We start from the raw sequence: 23,821 nt of genomic DNA, 5'->3' as shown, positions 1-23,821 counted from the left end.
GTTGTTCTCGTTCTTTCGCGATATAAATCCCGCATCTCTTTCAAAACTACGTAACCGCGAAATGTCATTTTGTCATTTACTTGGAATTCTTTTTACTGATAAATGACCTAGATAGTGGTATTAAGATTCCGAGAAAATTGATGCTATAGACCCTTTTTCTTCGCAAAATTTCATGTCTCTGTCGTAAAACATGCTTCCATTTCCACAAATCTCATTTCGAAACAGGTGTATTCTACGTCACGTCAAGAGGCAGTGTTTATCAAAATGGAATTTATACTTCACTGGGAGAAACAAAATCACGAAAAGCTCGAGAAGACCTTGAGATAACCATGACTCCAATTCTAGTACGAGAACCACTAGCGGACCTATTACAGGAGTCCGTGCAACCGACTTCTTTCACTTTTCATCTCCTCGTAACGATTTTTATTCACTTAATATAAAATCTGTAACCTCATAAATTCAATACAGCTAACTTCGTGTCTATGGGTCATCACACAGAATACTATGTTATTGTTGGTGTTTTTAACATTAACTCAACCTCCTGTTGTAACCAATATACTGTGCACATGAAATGAATTTCTACCACAAGCTCTGTACCTTGAAAAACCTTGGATCTTAGCAGTTTTTCATTCTATCATGAACCGCATCCATTGGAGATATCTTTGCTTTTGCATCTGCTCTTGCCAAATGGACTTTACAAAAGTTCTGTGTAATCAAAATTACAAGTTTTTGGGAGCCCACAACATACTTCCTGGTTTTTTTCATAACTTTTAACATTAACTCAACCTCTTCTGTGGCGTTTTTGAGGCTCTATCGAAATACGGTTCAACACATTTACTTTTTGAATTTTTGCCGTTTGTACTTTCATTTACAACCCTCTGGGCATCTAACTGAATTAGAGGCAGGGTATCAAAAAAACTGACATTATGTGGAAACATCTTGGAAAACATGGAACTTATGGTGTAGATAACGAATTTCGCGTCGCTCGGTCAATTTTCATTGATCGTCTTTTAAAAAAACGGCATAGGAACCGGCGTTCCTTTCTACGAGGTGTAAGTAGGAAAGCGCCAGCACGCGCGGCATCCAGAATCTCGAGAATCAGTCAGGTCTCCTCAACAACTTACTCGTGTGAATGCGTGTACGAGGATTACAGTTCTAACGCACCTTGTAGAAAGTAAAGCGGATCCCACGCCTTTCTAGGACGATTAAAAGAAATTGAGCGGGACCACGCTCATATCTGTAATCTACGCTCCGAACTCTAGTTTTTCTAGTCGGGCTCGCACACTACGTCAGTTTCGCTTTACCCGGCCTTTAAGTTTTCAGTATCACTTAGAGACTCACATGCATATCGTATTGTCATGTATGTATTCGCGCTGTATGTAATAGGATGTCTACTTATTTTTTACGACATGCATGTGAGTCTGTAAGTGATACCGAAAGCTCAAAGCCTACGTAAAACGAAATTGACGTAGTGTGCGAACCTTACTTTAAAAAAAAAAACTAGAATTCGAGGCGAAGATTACGAATAAGAACATGGTTCCGCTCAATGTCTTCTAATTGTCCTAAAAAAGCGTAAGATTCAAAAAATTGGAAATCGAAAACTAAAGCCAGCCATTTCTCCCGGAGATATACGTAAGGGCTAGAAGCTTCGTTGTCGAGGATACATGAGATACGTCTTTGCCGTCCTTATGCTAATTGATCCAAAGCGTCGTCTGGTGATCTTCTACGTATTGAAGCAGCACCATACTGCAGGTCTGCCGGCTAGCCATTTCAGCGAAGCGTTACAGCTTGCGCAATCCTTCGGCGCATTTTGCCACGAAGCAAAATGGTTGCACATTCTTTGCTAAGCTAACCATTTGGGTTCACCTACACGCTCCGGGCTACCGGGAGACTCAGTCGAGGTCGGTAACCAAGGTGGTGACCGAAACCAATCGCTCACGATGGATGAACATCTATCCGTCACCGGGGCTTCGCCAGCGCTGATCAGATTTTCTGAAGGATATCGTGGAGACATGCTGGCGTTTATTTTTTGCACGACAAAGTGTGATCCCATGTAGAACTTGTTTTTCGTAAAATTTCATATGTCTCTACCATATCGGTTATTTGTCGTAAAACATGCTTTCATTTCCACAAATCTCATTTCGCAGCAGGTGTTTTCTACGTCACATCAAGAGGCAGGGTTTATCAAAGTGGTATTTATACTTCAGTAGGAGAAAAAAATCTCGGAAAGCTCGAGAAGACCTTGAGATAACCATGCCTCCAATTCTAGTACCAGAACCACTAGCCGACCTAGCCGAAACGTGAGGGCTTCGGTTCTGAAATGGTTTACCTTCAACAATATCCTCAGGACCTCGCATCAGACTACCACTCGTTTCGTTAAGCATTTTTTGAAGCAAATTGTTCAGTTCTTTCACCGACCTCAAATGAGCTGTTCTTTGAACTCGGTCCCCCAGGTTCTAGTACACGAGAATTGCAAACTTATCACGAAAAGGATCAGGTGATGGACAGGCACAGTGAATACCAAAACGGATTATCATAAATGTGTGACCAAGCAGGTAGGAAATTGTAGAGAGTATGCGCATGTAAAAAAATAAGATAGTATGGATAGCATTTGTAAAATATATAGAAAAAGTTGAACTGTATCACGTTTACAAGTCCAACAAATTTAACCTTGGGAGTAGATTTGTGTTCAGGAAGGCAAACGTATGATGTATTTCTTGAACATGTTAGAGGAGGATGAAAGTCTCAAAAATTGTATTCCTTGCTTGACGTTAACTAAAAAAGTGTTTATTCTCACCCTGGCTGCTATGATTGGTGCCCAGCAGTTTCGTTAAAGAAATCAAAAAATTTATTCCGCACGATTAAAATTAAAAGCCTGCCCAAATTGTTTTCTTGTGTGAATTGTTTTTACAAGCTGATTAGTATTCAGTAGGATGTTAACTTAGTCTCTCCTGACATTCTCAGCGCAAATAACTTCAAGATATCCTCCATCCTTCTCATAGTCGCGAACACGAATTCGTAAAAGTTCTCGCTCTTTTCGACATCCTCTGAGGCTTTTGCCCTCGTCTCACTAGCCTTTTTCTGTGCTGTGGCGAAGCCAGCTCCCGTTTGGTGATTATGATCTCACGTCTGTGCTTGACGTTAATTGAAAAAAGAGCTCAATCTCAGCGATTGTTTTTATTTGTTCGCGCATTTGTCTTTATTTACTCCACCCGTCCTGTCAATTCCATTTACTAATCTTCTCTTTCGTTGCAGGTTCACAATATAAAATATGCTGGCGGCACTTGTTCTTTCGACATTCCTTCTTGTCAATGTCAACCCTCAAGGTGAGTCTTAACTAAAATATTCATCACAGGAGAACTTCGTCAATTGTTCTTCTGGGTTTGTTTGTGTTTCCACACCACACAAATGTTAAAGACAAAGCGGATGACTATGGTCTGAGACAGGAAGTAAAGGATGGGAAAAATGGCATTTTTCTTATCTTTGTTCCATCTTAATTCAAAAAAAAAATTAAGAGATAGAAAGAACAGCGATGTGACTGTTTCTTAGACCTTCTTCTCTGAAAAACTGTCTGAAACATTTTCTTCGGTCCTCTTATCACGAAATTATTCATGATCTTTCAGACCTGGCAATGAGCACAGGATTTAAGGTTTTTTGGTCCTTAAATTCTGTTGTATCCATTTTTGAGCTGCTGAAAACTACGCATAATTAAATTCTTCTTTAATAAGTGGTTCACATTTTTCAACTGTTTTGCAAAAAATTTGGCTCAGTGGGGTGTTGAACCGGAGTCGTCCTATATCGTAGAAACAAATTGAAGATCTTTTAGTTTGTTTTTTTCGTCGTTCCTCTGTAAGTCGACCAATGAACTTGACCCTTCTCTTTTTTGCCGTATTATGCACTTTAATCAGTTATTTAAAGATATTTCGTAGATTTTAGAATAAAACTAGAATAAGATAAAATGAAGATATATCAATAACACCATTTAACAACATTTCAGCAAATATGCTTTTTCCATACTACTTGCTTTTTCCTTCGCTTCTGTTGGCTACCGACTTTATCATTACCCTTTTATTTCTGGTCTAATACTTCTTTATCGAACCACATGAAATTTCTAATATATTGAATTGGTTGCAACCGAGAACTGTCGCAGAACGTTGGAAAGAAAAGACGACGACGACGGAGAAGAAGGAAAAGAAGAAGAGGGGAAGGGATCGTATTCGAGATAGTCGTGTATCTTCACCCTGCAAGACCCTGACCACAGCACAGGATCCATAATAATGCGACTTACCTAGAAGATGTAATAAAAACTTGATATTATGATGTCTACCGAGAGTAGAGCTCACCTTCGGATGTAAATTCTCGATCATAAAACTGTGTCATGTTTGATTAATTTGTCAGCGCTTTTCGGGATAAAAAATGACGATTGAGAAAATAATAATAATAATGATAATAAAAAGTGAAAAGTAAGAAGATGCTTTTCTTTCTGGTCAGTGCCGGCGATCGAAGGTGTTATTGCCAGCAGCACCAATCTTTGCGAACGCCCGCTTCGCCGCCCCGCAGCCGCGAATGCACCAGGCTTTAAGACGTTTCACAAAACAACAGGTAAAACGACTTAACAATTTATACGCAAGAATGTTTACGAATGGGCAGTCCTGCATAGTTCATTGTAAGCATGTTAAAACTACTACAAAATTCTATCTTCAGCGAAACCCACACCTTCAAACAATATTACGATACTTAATTTACGTGAACGACAAAATGAGTACCACAAAAGTAAGAACAGATTATTCGAAACTGTGCGGTTCGGCGAATTTGAGAAAATCACTATGCTCTTCCAGCTAGTGAACCCACACAATGCGGAGGTTATGGCAAAAAGAATGACAAGACATCTGCTGATATCCGATGATGATTCTGTTCCAGGGATTCTCATTGGATGTGAAGTGCTTTCCGCGTGTCAGGGTGACACGAGCTGCGTCGAAACAATCGTTTACCGGCTGAATCTCGAGTACTGCTTACCTAGTAAGTCATTACAATTGTTTTACAAGCTACCCTAGTATACTATGTGCAATACACTGAACTGTTACCTTATGACTATGTCAGTTTGTAGTGAAAAATAGGAAGTGCTTTTATCATGTATCCATATTCAGCTGCCAATAACTCCTTAATGATATGTGGTGTCTTGCATTCGTAACCAGGATTGGTGTGACATTTTATTTGGATGACGTTTCCGCTTGCTTCATCAGAGACAGGAAAGTGAAGCAAAGCAAGATTCCCCAAAACGTCCTGTCATCCTGGTCGGCAACATTTAAGGCTAATTAACCGTCCAATAGTCGTCGATTTTGCTCCCTTTCTCTGTCGCTTGCGACATTTCCCGCTAGACGACGGGAGATTGAGAGGATAATCTCATCTGATCATTTTTTACAAGCTCTGACGGAGGCGAGTAAGTTGGCACGTTAGAGCAGTGAACTGTGATACCAGTCTTGTTAAAAAATAGCCAAAATTTATAGCAGATTTCATCTGTTTTGTTTCAGACTACAAAGTCTCAGCAGAGAAGAGAGGTGCTGGAAGGGCTCGAATGCGCAACATCCTTCTCAACAGCTATCTCAATCGAGTTTGGTGAGCAATAGCTGAGAAACAGAGAATACAGTTCCATACAATGACTCATATAATTGCAGAATATTCAACGAAAGATTCTGGATCCGCTTTACTGGTTTCGCTTTGCCGTTCGAGACAAGTGGTTGTAGATAGATGTAGATCTTATTTAACTAAACACAAAAGTAAATAATGAACTGTGTTCCACACTCTTCACACAGCATTTCAAATATGAGAACCTGGTGTGTTTACATATACAAAGCAATGACACATTTTTACTCCTTGAATTACTCGCTAGGACTTCCACAAAATGCGTTAGCATACAGCATAGTGTACGTCAAGATGCTCCCTGTACATTCTCCATTTCAACGCATACTCAATCGCTGTGCGCGTGCTTACCAAAATTCTGATTTTCACTGTGAAAAAACTTTTTGGTTTTCCTAAACTGACATGTTTGTCACAGAAATGGTCGATAAGCCGAAAGGCTGTTAGGTTGTCTTTTTATACTAATACAAAACATATAGGTCCAATAGGTGTGAAATGATTTATGAGCAGCTAAGAAATACCATGTTTATCCATGCAATCATCAATCTCGTCAATCAGGATGAGTATACGAAAGAACGCCGGAGAATTTTCCGTCTACTGATGGAACGAACACAACGCCACAAGACCACAAATAAAACGAAAACGTGACCTTTTGTGGCGTCTATTAACATCATTAAAGAGGTGTTATTCAGCGTATCTTTGATTATTTTACTTTTACTGACTATTGATCCTTCTTCGATGAATAATTAACACATGCTACGAGTACGACATTTTGCACTAAGACCTCACCGGAAAAACACGCGGAGACCAGTTCAGGAAAGGCAAAAAACCCATTTCCCAACAATCTCCTACGAATCTGCACTACTGTGAAGATCTGTTTCATTGTTGCGTGTCATTACAGCAATTTCATAACGGGCTAAGTCTCTATTTACAAACTTGTGCATGTTTTTACTATTATTGTCAGAATGTGTATGTGTGTGAGCGCATTTGACTGCGACTCATTCACAACCTCTCCAAAATCACAGAATAATGAAAACTGATGCTCTGGTCCAGGAAACATTGTTGATGCACGTCCAACAACTACCAGTCTGGGAGGAAAAGGGTGAAAAGTGGAAAAAATAGAACTTTGGCATTTCATCCCCGCTGGACCTATCCCACTCCATTTTACAGCTATCTGGCTCCGGGGCACGAATTCGACGCCATAGTACTCGTCTCACCCAATTTTACCGCCTTGAGGCTCCAGCGCATCTAACCGACCACATAGTATTCCCTGTCTTTTTATAATTTCTTGACTGAGACAAACACATACACAGACGCACGTAACAGAATAAGCCCGTTATTATATAGCATGGTAGTTTGCAAATTTGGAAGTATACATTCACATAAAAGTTTGTTGACCCTCACTACAATATGAGAGAAACTAACTGCTTGATCAAAGAAAACATACATAGCCATTTAATTTTCGACAATAGTGAAAAGGTAGAGTGCTCGCCTATCAGGTGCATGGACATGGTTCGGCACCTCATCGGTGCAGTTTTGCATAATTATGGAGTATTTTCGTGACACACAGACAAAAACACACACACGTGACAGAATAAGCCTGTTATTATATATCATGATAGTTTTGCTCTGCATAAAATTCCTAAAACTCGAAGAAGAAATTTCATATTTTCGTGATGTGTGAACCCGCTGTCGTCGCAGGGCGATGGTTCGAAACCGCTCTAGTGCTAACCAAGCCTTTCATCCTTTCGGGGTGGATAGGTTGGTGCCTTGTCTGGGAGGATAAAAACATTGACTTGACCATCGGCTGGCCTCCGCAAGTCAATGGATAGGCCAACACGCAATCCAAGACCTCTTGATTACGAATTACAATAAAACGCGTTGGCGCATCCCTAGTGGATTGATACGCCAGTGGCTTCATCCTTTTATGCTATCACTTAAAGGCATCAGCTCACGAATTAGAAGTGGTACGGATTTCAAGTGGAGTACTCGTATGCGGGATCGTAGATTATGGAGAGAAAGGTGATTCCGTCCATTTTTCCCTCGTTGCCACAAAAAACGGCCCAGACGATACGTCTTCGAGCGATCCGGCGCGCTAATTTCTACAATGAGTTTAGTTGGAGCGCGCCAACCTTGTGCACGCTCTGCATCTTCCGGACTGTTTTTTACGGCAACTAGGAATAAGTGGACGGAATCACATCCCTCTCTATAATGTACTATCCCGTATACGAATACTCCACCTGAAATCCGTACCTTCTCAGATTCGTGGGGTGATGCCTTTAAAGTCACTGGAAACAGCTCACAAGAGGAGCCAAGCATATAGGCGGAAAGAAATAGCGAGTTCCACTAAAGATGTAGCACTATTGACGAATTTCAGCACTTTTACAATTTTTATTGGTGGAAGATTTTGTAGTGGGGGACTTTGTCTATTAGCATCAGCCACGAGAGGAGCGCCTGGTGCATCGCCGCAAAGGGCGGAATTGAAGGGATCATCTAGGCCACTGGATTGGAGGAGGATTAGGTCAACGTTGGTGAGGTTGGTGTTCTCGCCAACTCAAAAATGGCTAGGAACATCCATTTTCTCGAACAAGTGCGGGGCGAATAGGACGTCTACAGCAAGAAAGTGCGATTCAACAGAAAGTTTCATCAATTTCACTGCTTATGCTGCAACATCAAGTCATGAGATCTTTATTTATAGACCTAGAGAACTTGAGAACTTCCAAAAGCCCATATCTTTTACAAGATCAAACCTTTCGCCTGAGAGTTTTCATGTCGGGATTCACGGCCTACAATGAGGTGAGCAGGACCAAAAGCTTTCCGAGTTTATCTTGAGGGTTGAAACTGTTGGAACTCTCAGCTCCAAAAACCCCTGTCTAGGCGCCGAACGTGCGAGTCGCCTGATGGATAGACAGGAGATAGCAAACTGATGAAGTTGTCAGTAGAAGGCTTCGGTTGATTGACTTCGCTGTTACACCACAGTTTTGGACAATAACGCCAGGAAGGTCGGGATTGCAGGAGTCATTTAGGCTACCGAATCGGGAAAAGATTAGGACGGCGATGTATGTGATGTGATGTACTTACAATGCACGTATGCTTGCATAGGAAGCTGTCATTAAAGATCTGATGATGCAAGCTAGAATGATTGAGTCATCGGGCTGACTGGAACGAGACGACAACTCATTGAATGCTGACACTGGAGAAAAACTGTTTGAGAACACAGGACACTAGAGGAAATTGGTGGAGTTGGCATCCTCATCAACACGAGTATGACAATGAATATCGACGCTCTCGAACAGTTGATGACCCAAATCGGACATTTGGGGAGGAGAAGATGTGGATCAATACCAACATCGACTATCTTCAACGCTTACGCTCCAACATCAACCATCAATCAAATAAGAAGGGGAAGCTTTCTATGTATATGGATCTGGAGGATTTCCAGAGAGAAAATTACGAACTCTACAAGGCAATAGCCGGCGATTTCAATGGAAAAAGTGACCCCAGAAGAACGCCTGAAGAACTTGATATCTGAACCTACGGGCTACAACGGAATAAGCAGTAGCAGTTGACATGGTTACAAAAATCATCCATGAAAGTTGGACGTGGGAGTCACCCGATGGAGGGAACCATAATAAGGTGGCCATATCACCATCGGTAGAAGGTTTCGCTTGACGGGTGTCGCTGTTGCAACAAAGTTTTACAAGAATCTGACCATCGCATTTTTCGGGAAAGATTTGCTTTCACGAGGAGGGGAGAGAAGGCCACGAAGTTTACAACGCGAAGTCCCTGAACCACCATCAACTGGGACCTCTTCGCTTCGCTTGTAGGCTTTTTAGAGTCTACCGCCATGGACAACATCGACGACGTATAGATCGCCTTGTAGAACATCTCCACGACTGTACGAGATATGCGAGGAGTTCCAAAACCAACAAGAGACGCGTGTCTCCGGAAACTCTAGAGCCAACACGTTAGCGTGGAGCTGCAGAAGACGCAGCTAATACCAGACGGCGAACACGAATACGAACTCGCGAAGCTTTGAGTAGAGACGATAAAAGAACATTTTACGGAGGGAACAGCACAAAGTAGACTGAAGCAGCAGAAGCGAAAAAAGCGCCGTGGCCATGATTACATCGTCAGTTGCAAGCAAACATGACAGTCCCCCGAAACCCAAAATTACAAACCATCACCGACGTGTATTGCAATGGAAAAAAATTGTCACCTACTTCTACTCAGATCTTTTCGACAGCCATGCCCACTTGCCACTTCTTCATTTGAGTTTTTATCGGGTGTTATTCCAGAGTTTCTCCTCTTCGAATTACGACATACTACTAAGCCTTTGGTCGTCAGTATACCAATTAACTGTTACGAGGTTTCTAGGCAAAGAAGCACCACCAAGACAGTCTTTTTGTAGACCGTTCTTAACAGCATTGAAAAAGTATTGAATGGACAGCGAAGTGAGCAAACATAGTTCCGAAGAGGATTCGCCTTGGGACAACAAAGGTGTCTCCACTCGCCAAATACAGCTACTCCGAAAATTATGGCAACTAATATAGCTAGTAACTTCACAGCTAGAATTTCACCACTACAAAAACTCACCATTCGTGAGGAAAGAATGATCCAAAATGTTCAGTGCTACTTTCGAACACGTAATGCTATGATTAAAATGAGATAACATATGAGCACAAGCTCATGGTCACACCACACTACATCATCTCCGCTTCGCTGATGACATCGTTCTGGAAATACGAGCATCCGCCAAGCGGATGCGAATGCTAGACAAATTTGAAGAAACTAACGTATAGATCGGTCTTCAATTGAATCTACAAAATTAAGTGTAATTTATGAAAAAGTAATGTGTCTCCTGTGCCTTACTCACGTTTAAAAAACGAATATGTTCGAATTCAGTAGCTGCATATATTTAGGTCTTAAAATTAAGATGAAGAACTGCATAGATTTTAAGCTGAACAGAATGAAAAGAACGGTTTGAGGAGCGTACAGGATCGCCGAGGATGGGTAAAGAAAAATAGGAACAACCTAATCCGCGCTGAATTCTTTCACACCATTTGCCACCTTAATCTACGCTCCAGAAAGCTGGGCACTATGCAAGCAAGTGGAAAATGCGATCAGCATCATTGAATGCAAGCGGTGTTCCGTTTCAAACAAAAGAAAGAGGAGATTCAGAGTTCTGTTTTACATAACTGATCGCAGATTAGAGATCCAGCTGCATTTTCAAAGGAAAGTGAAATGAGGTGGAACAGACACGTAATAACTTCCAACAAGCACCATTAGATCAATGCCGTTAGCGACTGCTCTCCACGCGATATTGGAGGTACTGCATCTTCATAAAGTCCTTTGGAGAAATTTGATGCTCTCTCCATCTCTCACACAAGCACGGAGTGCAGGACAATCGGGTAATACTAAAAATCAGTGGAGTCCGCCCTAACAATTCGAAGAACGATGGAAGCATGTCATAAAAACAAAAATAGGCCACACTTGAGAGAAGACTCTAACGTCATGGGTTTATTTTTTGTGATAATCAGTGAAAGTGCTTATGCAGCCAAATCTACTAGGGCAAATTCGAATTGCACTGGGGTATAATAATAGATAGATCAAAATAGAATAGATCAAAAGTTAAAATTTTATAACATCCGTTTATTAGTTATCTCGAACGAATTTATCGAACAACAGAATGCTGTTCACTAGCCCACATTTATATCTAGTAGCTTTATTTCTATACAAACACTTGAGAATACTTGCACAAATGAAATTCTAGGAACAGTGCTGAGAAGTTGTTTTTGATTTTCCGTAACTTCTATAGGCAAAATATTCTAAGTTAGAGCAAGCATCGAAAATTCTAAAAGAAATCCTGAAGGTTTCTGTAAAGATAGTATTAGGTTGTACGGATAAACGAGACTTTCGAAACTTTACGAACTTCAAACAGCAGTTTGGGCAGTTTTGGCTCCATTTTGTTCCTGGCGTTTTCCTGTACATTTTACTTCCTTTTTTGTTTGTTTTTGATATCTGCAATATTTTTTTATTTCATAAAAATTTTTTGTTTCATAAAAATAAAAATTTATTTATTTATTTATTTATATTTTATTAAAGATGTGATTTCGCGAAGTCAATGCTACAAATGGTTTCAACGCTTTGAAAATGGAAATGAGAGCTTAGAAGACGAAGAACACCGACGTCGTCCTCAAGTGGTAGACGGCGAATTACTGAAGAAGGCGATCGAGTCTAATTCGACACAAACCACAAGAAAACTTGCCCTAGAGTTCGGATATTCGAATTCGACAATTGACTAGCATTTACATACAATCGGGAAGACAAATTGGTGCGGCAAAAAATCGAAGAGTTAGGCTGGGAAGTTTTGCCGCATCCGCCGTATAGTCCGGACTTGGCTCCTTCGGACTACCATCTAGTTTGATCGATGCATCACGGATTTTCGGAGAAAAAGTTCAACAATATCGACGAAGTCCGATCTTGGGTCGCATCATACTTCGACTCACAGCCAACCAAATTCTTTGAGGACGGCATCCACAATCTGCATGATCGATGGCGAAGCGTTGTTGATAGTTGTGGAAAATATTGTTTGGAATAAAGACTTGTTATAAAAAATTTTGTGATGTTTGAAAGTTTGAGTCGAAAGTCTCGTTTATATCCGAAACCTAATAGCTACCCTAGCTGTTGTAAAATAGCGTAATTATCATGCGACAGTACAGTAATTTGGAAATCGAATTTACCATTCTTATCATAGTTTAGTTGAAGTTTAGTTCGATTTAGTTGAAATTTTATTGCAATTAAGTATAACAAGACATAAAAAACCACAATAATGATTAGGATGAGTTTCTTTAAGTTCTTTCTTCCTCTTCTATTCTTCCTTTTTTCTTTCGTTTTTTCTTTCTTTCTTTTTTATTTTTTTCTTTTAATTTTCAGAGAACCGTTGTAAATATCTCTTAGTATTTGATCAGTAGTTCCTCCTGAATGAAATAGTTTCTGTAGTAGATATGAGTTATAAATAAACCATCCGTAACTTCATAATGTATAAAGATATTGCTTTTTCTTCTATAATATTTGAATAACAAATTAATTTCGTATTAGCTAGGGTGATGTCCGCTAATAAAGGGCTAAAGTTGCTTCCACGAGGTACATCTTGTTTATTTTTTTCTCCGAAAGTGCAATAACTTTGTTTCAAGAGATAATCAATGTTTTTTGTGGTGTTTACTACGCACGCCTTCATTGGTCAATGGGAATTGAAGGTAGTGACATTTTCTGTAGAATTTAATTTGCATTCTTATCGGACTGATAATAATAAGGTTCTATGTCAGGTCACGTAACCCGTTAGTAATACCTGATCGGAGAAGCACGCGGTAAATTTATATGTTGGAGTACATTGGATCAAACACAAAACCACGGCAAAAAAAAACGGTTCACAACGTCTCCTTCACTCTTCGATAAACTCATCTGGAGTTATTGCGCGACACTACTGCACCGCAACAAACCAGTGGGAGGCCGTTCAACCCAATTACCGCTGGATACCGCCTCACTGCCCTACTGAATTTCGTGACGGATCGTGACTTCGTTACTGCATAAGCCCGTTATTATATAACCAGTCTCTATAACCGAAGCGAACACCTTCTCTGGTGTTCGCTTCTCTCCCCTTCACTAATCAACGAGAACTAACAGTAGTGGCATTTTCTGTGAAATTGGACTTATGCATCTCCAACAATCTTTCTTCCTTTTTATATTATAACTAAAAGTGAAAGATTTCATAGTCTTCTTTCTCAACACGTCAGTTCTACATTTGGAGAACATTCGAACTTCAGCTTCAAACACTCCATACCAATATATTCTAGACAAAGTTCAAAAATATCGCGCGAAATATGGGTTTTCCTCCTGTTTTCTATAAACAGTCATCAAAGAATGATGTTTTGGCATAAAATGACGTGAAAGACATAATCCTACTGATAAAGATAACGTTCCACGTCAGCTCACAAAAACATCTTGCTACTATTTAAGCAGCCGTTTGCATGCGTGTTTCCACTTTCTGAAAACGGCATGATACAAACTTGAAGCCAACGAAGAAGGAAATAAGCACGCGGAGGAGTCATAAAGGTGAAGAACAAAGCGCCCAGTGGCCACGGCTATGAAACGGCTGCAACCATCTATCTTTTGCGTCATGCACACGAAGTTATTGCGCACCAATCTGACGCCGGTGGAACCGTCGCACCCCTTTCTATAGGTATCTGGCATCGGTGTACCCGTCACACCCCCTTCTATAATTATCTGGTACCGGTGGACCCGTCACACCCCCTTCTATAGGTATCTGGCGCCGACGCGCCAATCTGACGCCCATGGACCCGTCGCACCCCCTTCTATAGGTATCTGGCATCGGTGTACCCGTCACACTCCCTTCTATAATTATCTGGTACCGGTGGACCCGTCACACCCCCTTCTATAGATACCTGGCGCCGATGGACCCGTCGCACCCCATGTTATAGCAATCTGGCTCTGGTGCACTAATCTGACGCCGGCGGACCCGTCGCACCCCCTTCCATAGGTATCTAACCCCGGCGCCCCAATCCGACGCCAGTGGACCCGTCGCACCCCATATTATAGTTATCTGGAGCCGGCGCACCATTGCGACACCGAGAGACCCCTCGCATCCCCTTTTTCGAATTTCGTGACACACACACATACACACATACATACATATACACACACACACACACACAGACTAAGCTCGTTATTATATCTCATGATAATTCTGCTGCGTGGTTTCATTAGTGTATACAGTGTATCTATTCCTTTCATCACAAATCATTTCATTAATCATGCTAGGATTTTTACAAGATGAATTAGAAATTGAGTTTTTGAGGGAGACTGTATGACGCAAGCTAGTGAACATATCAGCTTGTGCTGACAACAATGTTGTAGTCAGTGAAGAAAAGTTTACGTTTTTTTTAAGATATTCAGAAATTATGTGTAATTCAACAGTCAATGGTTTTAAGCTATTAATATGAGCTTCTGTAATGAATTACACTTTATTGGGTTTTTATGTAAAATATTTATGGCGTAAATAACGACTTAATTCTTTTTCTGAACTCTGTTTGAAAATATAGAAAGGAAGGAAATAGAAGATGAAATAGAGAAATACATCATAAGGTGGTGTTGAAACAACCTCATACAGATGAAGAAGGAAGAGAGCAACAGTAATCCAGGTGCGTAACACTATGGACCCGGGAAGGTGCGGTATTTCGAAATCGCTGCGTGGAATCGAGCACTGTGAACCGATTTTTACACACTCTCTGGCTTTACGCAGTACTCATTCTTTTCAGTGACACATATCAAGAGAGACAACTGCAACGCTTGTGATGTGTGTTGTACTGTTCTTCAAAAAGAGAAAGTGTCTTGGGTCACTGAAAGAAATCTCTGAAGACGGCTAAAAGGACTTAAACATCACACAACACAATATAACTCAGACACTTCGTAGGACCGCTTGTAGGAATGATACATGGAGGCATACCGATCTTTTAAGACTCAAGGACGTTTGGATTACCCTTTAAAACAACAAAGAGCACTGAAATAAGCACTTATTCATTTGCACTAAGTTACTAGCAACGGTTTCATGTTGTCTGCTTGTTCGGACTTCATGAAATTTTCAATTTCTGATTTCTCGATGAAGTTTTATAAGAGTTTCAGTGTGAAATCGATTCATTGCCAGTCGTAAGTTATGGTTTTGGATGACGACAATTGTGGTTCCGGTTTAAAAAATAAAAATGTCATGGAAGTAGGCAAGATCTACGAAGATGCAAAGGCAACTTTTCTGGTTGTACTTGAAGTAATATTAATATTCATGTATGCTCATTTCGTCTCGTCAAACGCAAAAACTCAGATCTGTCACAATAACATTCCTGGATTCCTGTTTGCATTTCGTTAAGTCCGAAGCAACAAGAAGTATTCTAGAAGCGTTAGTGACTCATGAGTGTTCTTAAATGCTCCTTAAAAGTCTACTGAGGATTGCTTTTGCACCTCTCTGCTTTAATGTAGTCTGGTCTGTCGTCAGATCTCCATATTTTCCTCACGAGTCTCGGAGATCTGCTGCAAATCCTACCTCAAAGGCGCAGCGGTGGCCTTGGCCGTCGGGCAGCTATGGTGGCGAGACTTCGTCTTGGCAGGTTCAACCATGCCACAAAGGTGTCCGGCTAGTAGTCCGGTCCTTGGGCCAAGGCTACAGGCTAGCTAAGTGAGGAGGTAGCACGACGATTCCAGCGCCAGGCTGCTAGCTTGCTAGTGCGACAAACCGACCGAGGACAACACCCCCGTCGCGTCATACTGCTAATATCTACTATGTGTTCTTCAGAAGCTAGGGCGTACCTAAGAAGCGACGCGCATTGTCCTCGCCCGAGCAAATGGCAAATATGCGAGGGCTACCGGCTAGAGGATGGAGCCGGCCAAAGAAGTTAGTCCGCCATCGCCAGCAAGATCCGCATGCGCTTGGCAACACTTAACGTTGGGACGCTTACTGGAAGAAGTCGTGAACTGGCAGACAGTCTCAGAAAACGCCGTGTTGACATATATTGTGTAAAACAAAAACAGGAAACTCGCTTTAAAGGCTCCAAGTCAAGGGAATTAGGCAATAGCTACAAGCTCATCTACCACGGTACATCAAATCGCAATGGCGTTGGTATCATATTGAACGAGACGTTTTGACGATGTGACGTTTGAGAGCGTCACAGCGGTGGATCGACTATCGGATCGTTTGATGGCTGTAAAAGTAGATACAGGAGAAGTGGAATTGCGAGTCGTCTCTGCTTATGCGCCACAGATGGGCTGTAGTGAAGAAGAGAAGGCGTGCTTTTGGGAAGATCTGGAGCGGTACGTTCAATCCCTGGAAGACGAAGAAGTACTTCTATTCGGAGGAGACTTCAACGGACATGTCGGTTCTCGGAAAGACGGGTTCGAGAGTTGTCATGGTGGATATGGCTATGGAGCCCGTAACGACGACGAATCCTGGAGTATGCTGTTGCAAGTGACTTGATCATTGCTAACACGCAGTATCGGAAAAGAAAATCGCATTTGATCACGTACACCAGCGGCGGTCGTGAAACACAAATAGATTTCTGGATGTTACGCCGACGAGATCGCCAACTTTTGCAAGATTCAAAAGTCATCCCTACAGACCATGTCGCTGCCCAACACCATCTGCCCGTTATGGACTTGAAAATCTCCCGTCCAAGAACGAGACATCCAAGGACTGAAACACAGCGCATGAAATGGTGGAATCTGAAGGATCGAAAGAAGGTATTTTTCGCGTCCGTGGCTCCATCTACACTTCTCCACCCTACTCGTAGTGTGGAAGAAATTTAGTCGTCTACTTCCAGCGTTATACGCTTCACCGCGGAGAACACTCTGGGAAAGACGACTCTAGGTAAGCCCAAAGTACAAAAGGCTACGTGATTTTGGAACGAGGAAGTTCAGGCGGCAGTTCGTGAGAAGAAGTCCAAGTATAAGCTCTGGTGGAGGACACGTCAGCCTGAAGATCGGAGTGCTTACCTAGCGGCGAAGAGGGAGGCTAAGAAGGCAGTCTCCAAGGCGAAGTCGGAAGGCTACAAGGCTGTGTACGACATGCTTGATACCAGAGAAGGCGAGCGGGCAGTGTATCGTTTAGTCAGAGCGCGTCATTGTTCAACGTTGGATATGGAGCACACCAAGATCGTTAAGGGAGCTGATGGAGCCGTTCTGCGCCGCCCTGGTCACATACTGGAGAGGTGGCGAGAGTACTACAACCACTTGTGTAACGAAGAGTTCTGCCATCCCCCGATCCCAACTGTTCCCAGCGTCGAGGGTCCTGTTCTACCAATTACTGCCGTCGAAGCCAGTGCTGCCCTCGCAAAAATGAAGTCGAACCGGTCCTGATGACATACTTGCTGATGTCTGGAAGTTGCTAGGGTCCGTGTGGCTTGCAACTCTATTTAACAAGATCGTTGCAGAAGGACGGACTCCAGACCTTTGGCAAACTTCCGTGACCGTGCCTGTCTGGAAAGAGAAAGGAGACATTGCTGACTGCACTTCGTACAGGCCTATACGACTGCTGTGAAATACGTTTTTAGGTTTTTGAGGTTTTTGAGCGTGTCCTGGAGGCTCGTCTGAGGAAAATTGTCAGTGTTTTACTCAACCAGTGCGGTTTTGTGAAGGACTGCAGCACTATAGATGCTATCCATGCTGTCCGTATCCTCCTGGAGAAAGATCGAGAGAAGAACCGCAGTGTGCATCTTGCCTTTCTCGATCTCGTGGAAGCTTTCGACCGTGTCCCAGCTGAGCTGTTATGGATGTCCATGAGGTCGCATAGAGTACCAGAAGAATATGTGCGGTGGATAAAGCTGCTTCATGCGAAGCCTACCAGCGTTGTACGATGTGCTGCTGGAACAAGCAGACCATTCCCCATACAAGTAGGTGCTCATCAGGGTTCACCTCTCTCACCCCTGCTATTCATACTGTGCATGGACACGATAACGAAGGAAATCCAGAAGCAGCATCCGTGGGCTCTACTCTTTGCCGACGATGTCATGTTCGCGTCGGAGTCTCGAGATGATCTTCAGAAACAAGTCTTGGAAGGATCGGCTGCAGCAATATGGATTGCGCCTCAACACATCAAAAACTGAGTACATGGAGTGCGGACCAAGGATAGAGGATGGCTCAATTCGTGTCGATGGCACCGAATTAAACAAGGTGAACTGTTTCAAGTACCTTGGATCCAAAGTGACTTCCACAGGCGACATTGATCAGTAAGGTCGAGCACGTGTTAATGTGGCATGGATGAAATGGAAAATGGCAACAGGCGTACTGTGCGACAAGAAAGTCCCTGTTCGACTGAAGTCGAAGATCTACAGGACGGTTGTGCGTCCTGTTGCCCTTCACGGATGCACGTGCTGACGAAAGCCTTGGAAAGAGTGTTGCAAAAATGCGGATGTTGAGGTGGACGGTAGATGTAACGCTAAAGAGAAAGTATCCAACGACATTGTACGCTCCATCTTCGGCGTCGTCCCGATAACTGAGAAGATGAAGAGGGGCGACTGAGATGGTTTGGTCACGTCTTGAGGGGAGAGGAAGATTCTGTTGCCAAAACCGCTCTGAAGCTCGACGTTTCAGGAGTGAGGCCGCGTGGGAGGCCAAAGATTCGCTGTCAAGCTAGATGTGATAGATGCGCGCTTATGTACGGCGGATGCAATGGATAGGATCAAATGGAAGAAAAGAAGCAGAAAGGCGGACCCTGCATCAATGCGGAACAAACACTAGGAAGAAGAAGAAGTCTAGGAGAAGATGTCAAGGTAGAGGGGCCAGAAATTATTGTTTTTATCCCCTTTTTTTAAGAACTCGATTTGATTTTTTTGAAGAATCTCACGGTGTTCGCAACTGCAAAAACACTATAGAAGAGGCCGACTATTCTGTCTTGCAAATTCACTGGAGTAATGGAAGAAGAAACGCTACTCTGGAGACTGTTGCTTCAAAATCGCAGCAACGCTCGCTTCGGTATAAGGACTCATCTACACAGACTACAAAGACTCTTTTACATTTCCAACCTGGTTAAAGTATTTTTGAAAGAAAGGCAGAACCTTTCAAGGCAAAAACAACAATTGTGCAGTTATGTATTCTATAAAAAGTCGAACTTTGTTACGAGATACCGGTAACAGCAACTGATGGAAGTCCTTCATCTTCCTAGAATATAAAAAAAAACCTTGGAAATTGTTGCTTATTTCCACAATATCTTTGCAATATGCTTATTCTTATTCAATATGTATTTTACTGACCTAACCACTACCGCGTTCTTGTTCCTAACCACTACCGCGTTCTTGTTCCTAACCACTACCGCGTTCTTGTTCCCAACCCCTACCGCGTTCTTCTAAGTAGAAAAATAATCGCTCGTCACAACATTGTTAATAATTTCCTTAAAGATGTGCAACGCCTAGCCAGTGCCCACTTTTTTACTTTCTTATAAAAACGAATTTCTCATAAATGCTGCATGCATTGTCATTGAAGGTAGTTTACATAATCCACATAAATATAACATTTATGATAAGTTCGAAGAGTGCTCATCATGTGCGATCTTATGGATTCTGAAACCAGTGGACATTAGCTGTACTCAATTGATTGAATCTCAAAGAAGGGCGATGTTGCCAACCCTCGTATATAGTTCATCATTTTCTGGATTCAAGACACGACACAGACGAACATTCGGTATTTGATTGGAACTGTGAAGACACATCATTTTGTGGATTTGCTCTTCTTTAAAGTAAGCGTAAAATATGAAATTTGGAGCACTCACAGACGCTGTTACTACACCGATATTTTGTCGACAGAGCTACTGGCTGTAAAATTTTACCCAGTTCCATTCTGCAGTTGCATTCATAAACATTAAAGTACAACCTTAAAACCCTTCAGCATCTCACTTGAACTATTAATGTTTTACCACGCCTACGAAGCGGCTGACTCGAGCAGGACGAGACGCGTCTGCATTTGAAATGTGCGTTATTCGCTTCTGTTCTGCTCTTCGTCTCATAATACTTAATGCGTTTGGAACATATCCCTGCACTAACACTATTACATTTAATGGATTTCCTGTACACAAAATCTGAAGTTGCGAAAAATCTTAGCACAAGAAAAGAGTCCTCATATAATTTTCTGTAATTCCAGACGGTTTCTATCAGTAAACGGTGACCGTTTTGCCAAGACCATGTTTGGGAACGCTAGTAACAAACTGATTTCTCAAGAATATCGATATTGATGAATATCGATGCTCTGACGATATAGGGAAAATGCTTGTACCGATCAACCATTGAGCAAAACAATGGTTGCGCTTATAAAATAACCGCACTTGGCAAGAGTCCACATATCTGATTTCTTTTCGTTTTTTCTTCCTTTTTAATTTTTTTTTGTAGATGTTAGGCACTTTGCTTCTTTCTTTGTTGCTGTTTTCAATCTCTAGAGAATGAATTCGGCATATCCTTCAAAAAAATATTCTTAAACAGACACTGTACAAGGTAAAAAAAAACTCAATGCACGTTTCCTGGCATATGATGATCAAAACTGCTCATTCTCCACTCGGATCCTTCATGTGGTGAAATACACCAAATAGTTTGATAAGATTGCACTCAGTTTTAATGGAGTATTTTTCCTATGAGTTTTTGCTGATACGATTTTGCCTTTAATTCTTCAGTGCATTGTGGATGCGCACATTTTCGATGCCCACATAGCCCCGTCGCGCAACCTATAGAACACTTTATCCTTTTTCAACGTTTTCATCCTAGGCCTAGGAAATAAGGCATCCAGAAAAAAGATTGTAAAGAGAGCTTGAGAATTAGAGTATGAAAGCATACGTAGCAATTTTCTAGGATGTTTTATATGACATTGGCGTGCAGCAAATAATGACCAATATTCCTCACGTTTTCAAGAAATAAATATGTATGCACTCTGAGGGCATTCTTAATCAGTTAGTTTAGGACAAATCTGTAAACGCTTTCATTATTGACAAAAGAGTCGTTTTTTTTTGAAGTCCGAGCAGCAGAAAGTCCTTAGCATATCATTTAGCATCAATCATAGCACCTTTCTTGTTTATGTCTTATTTTTTCCTACCTGAATAAATACATATGATCGATATATGGGAATTCGTTTTTCACGATTCCCGTCGACGTTGCGCTCTGTCAAAGGCAAAAGTTGCAAAGTCCATCGCAAATGTAATGATCAAATATTCCCTTCACTATAGCCATGCTATTTCTTACAGCAGAAATAGAGAAATGTAGATAACCACATTTTTGCGCAGTAGAAAATAGTTTTTCCTCTCTATCCGTCTCTCATTTTCCTTGTTGCGTTTGTGTGCTAGGTAGTTGAGAACCCATGTGCTTAAATCAGGTTCAAGTCCTCACAACGGATGATAGGCAACCGACCTTGGTAATATCTTTGTGTTGGCCGCTCTTTTGTTTACCTCATTTTTGTATCAGATTTCCTTACCTGCTTATACAAACAGCAATATCTGTTACAGCTTTTCCTTAGTTTATTTATTTTTCTCCTCATATCTACCTCATTTTTCCACTAGTGAGCGGTATATCAGGTGTGATATGTTTCAAAACCTAACTATGTAGTTTGCAGGGCATCCTTCGAGATTGATCCAGAGATACATCATCAATCTTTGGAAGAAGACGTAAGACGAGGAACTGAAAGCGCAAAGAAGCTATTTCGTCTATGACGGCACTAGAAGTCTGCTGTACAATTATTATCGCCCACTACCATGCTCATCCTGATAGTTCTTTCCGAATTTATATTTTTTTATGGAAAGCAATTATTTCGATTGCAGTGCCCTTACTACATCATAATTGCGAACTCAACTGCGTCAAACTTAGATTACTCATTTATGCTCGCATAGGTGGCCAGTACGCAATGATTCATTGCGGTGACATCCATCATTTCATCATTTCCAGTGATATTGCTTAGCGAAGTAGCTAAAGGTCAGAAAATTACCGATGCTTCGAGCATCCCTCTTCTTTCTGTCTATAGCCAACGAACAATCGCCTCTGCCACACATACAGTGTAGTCGAAATGACATTATTCGTGGTGTGACACGCTATAACTTTTATTTGTGATACAATGTGACGCAAACAGTTACACACGAATTTACGTTACGATTCTATTCATCTATTTCATCACATTCATCTATTCATTTGTTCATTCATTTGAACACACTAAAAGCTCCGCCTAGTAAAAGAGTGGAAATGCAGAATCGACTACTATTTCAGATGCGGTTTACTTTTACCTGACAGCAAGTAATTTCTCTGTGACGCGCGTGTATGTATGTAAAAGTTTTGGCTTTTATATACACTGGGAACTCGAAACTAGAGATTTTTGCATGTCATTGTAACCGAGAAGTTAAAAACGACACAGAAGAAGGTTTTTGATTCTAGGTTCTCTTCAGCAGCTGTGGCTCCGAGTGTAGTTAGCAGACCTCGAACACCTATAATTTCAGTAGCAATATTTTAAACAAAAAAAAATTAAAAGAACTTTTTACACGTATGCAGCTGGCAAAGCGAAAACACGCTGAATGGAAATTACACAATTACAATTAGAACTATATTACGCCTGTAAAAAAATATGTGTATATCCAATGAAAAAAATTGCTCTGCCCCCTTTCTTCAATTTTTTGAGTGTACAAAGTTGCGTTTTCATCTCAGTTGATACATAGCTTTGGTGTTTTAAACGCTTCTGATCCTTCCTGATTCTGATTCTTTGATCCGAATGGTGCTTCTCAAACTTTTAACATATATCCCAAACCCTACTTGAGAGTTCAAAGAGCATACCCTCAAGAATTACTCGGTATCTTCAAAGAATCTTCAATCTTGCTTCGTCGGATTTCTAACGCAGACTCACAAAGGAACTCAGCAGCAAGATTGCAAATTTGCATCAGACACCAACAACCTTGCCCTTCTTCGTCGAATGGACAATTGTACTGAACTGCTAAAGCTAAATAATCCTCTCTTGCGCTAGGTGCCACCATCTCAATTAACTGCTCCTCTTCAGCAATCTGCACTTTTATAAAGATACTATGGCATTTGCATTTTTGAGCCACCAAATCAACTGCGTCTATAGTTTAGAGGTTATTGCCTCCTTTTAAATCTATTTTAATTATTAATGCGCTATTTCAGTCAGAACATGTGGGTAGCCGGAATGAGTTGGCGTATAATTTTTTAAAGCGGTGAAGTCATTCAAGTTCTTGTATCTTGCTGATCTATTTAGCCCTCTTTTGAATAGTCTTGATGCGTTAACTTCGTGGTTTTCTGTTTCCAAACCAGAATAGACGTTTGCTCTAGCGGTAGTGACAATTGTTTGATGATAACCGCCCGAGTACACCTAGCATTCGAATGAATTTTTGTCAACTTAAAGGCAGCATATCAAAAAATTGACAGTATGGGATCTCTCCAGAAAAAGGTAGAGTTCGGGTGTACAGTACGAGTACGAGCATCGTACGGCTTTTGTGCTTGCGAAGTACGTAAGAACGTACCACCATTGTACATATCCCCTTCCCTCAGAAATTTATTCACTGGATTTATTTGAATAGGATGGTGAACAGATCTCATTGATCCTCGACCGCTCGCTCGTGGATACGGTGATGCACAATTGTGGCGCATTTCAACCA

General features: G+C 41.4%; 2 protein-coding genes across 3 annotated transcripts; both read left to right on the top strand.

The window, feature by feature from the left end:
• Positions 1-3,271: 3,271 nt before the first annotated feature.
• RB195_026531 (uncharacterized protein) lies at positions 3,272-9,169 on the top strand (the record flags this gene model as incomplete). The annotated part of the gene is made up of 6 exons (XM_064177006.1): positions 3,272-3,326; positions 4,921-5,019; positions 5,532-5,558; positions 5,599-5,616; positions 5,676-5,737; positions 8,858-9,169. The coding sequence occupies 6 exons, from the start codon at positions 3,272-3,274 to the stop codon at positions 9,167-9,169; spliced, it is 573 nt and encodes a 190-aa protein (XP_064071010.1).
• A 7,233-nt stretch (positions 9,170-16,402) lies between these two features.
• On the top strand, positions 16,403-18,302 carry RB195_026530 (uncharacterized protein; the record flags this gene model as incomplete). 2 transcript variants are annotated; one of them, XM_064177005.1, is made up of 4 exons in its annotated part: positions 16,403-16,655; positions 16,820-16,941; positions 17,119-17,549; positions 17,843-18,302. In XM_064177005.1, 4 exons carry the CDS (start codon positions 16,403-16,405, stop codon positions 18,300-18,302), a joined length of 1,266 nt encoding a protein of 421 aa, XP_064071009.1. The 2 variants fall into 2 exon arrangements, with proteins under 2 accessions (XP_064071009.1, XP_064071008.1); XM_064177004.1 differs by lacking the exon at positions 17,119-17,549 and having other exon boundaries at positions 17,751-18,302.
• Between the last annotated feature and the right edge of the window lie 5,519 nt (positions 18,303-23,821).

The sequence above is a fragment of the Necator americanus genome (assembly GCF_031761385.1).
Source record: "Necator americanus strain Aroian chromosome Unknown Necator_2022.05.29.01.07, whole genome shotgun sequence".
NCBI lineage: Eukaryota > Metazoa > Nematoda > Chromadorea > Rhabditida > Ancylostomatidae > Necator > Necator americanus.
This window is presented reverse-complemented; position numbering and strand designations above follow the sequence as displayed.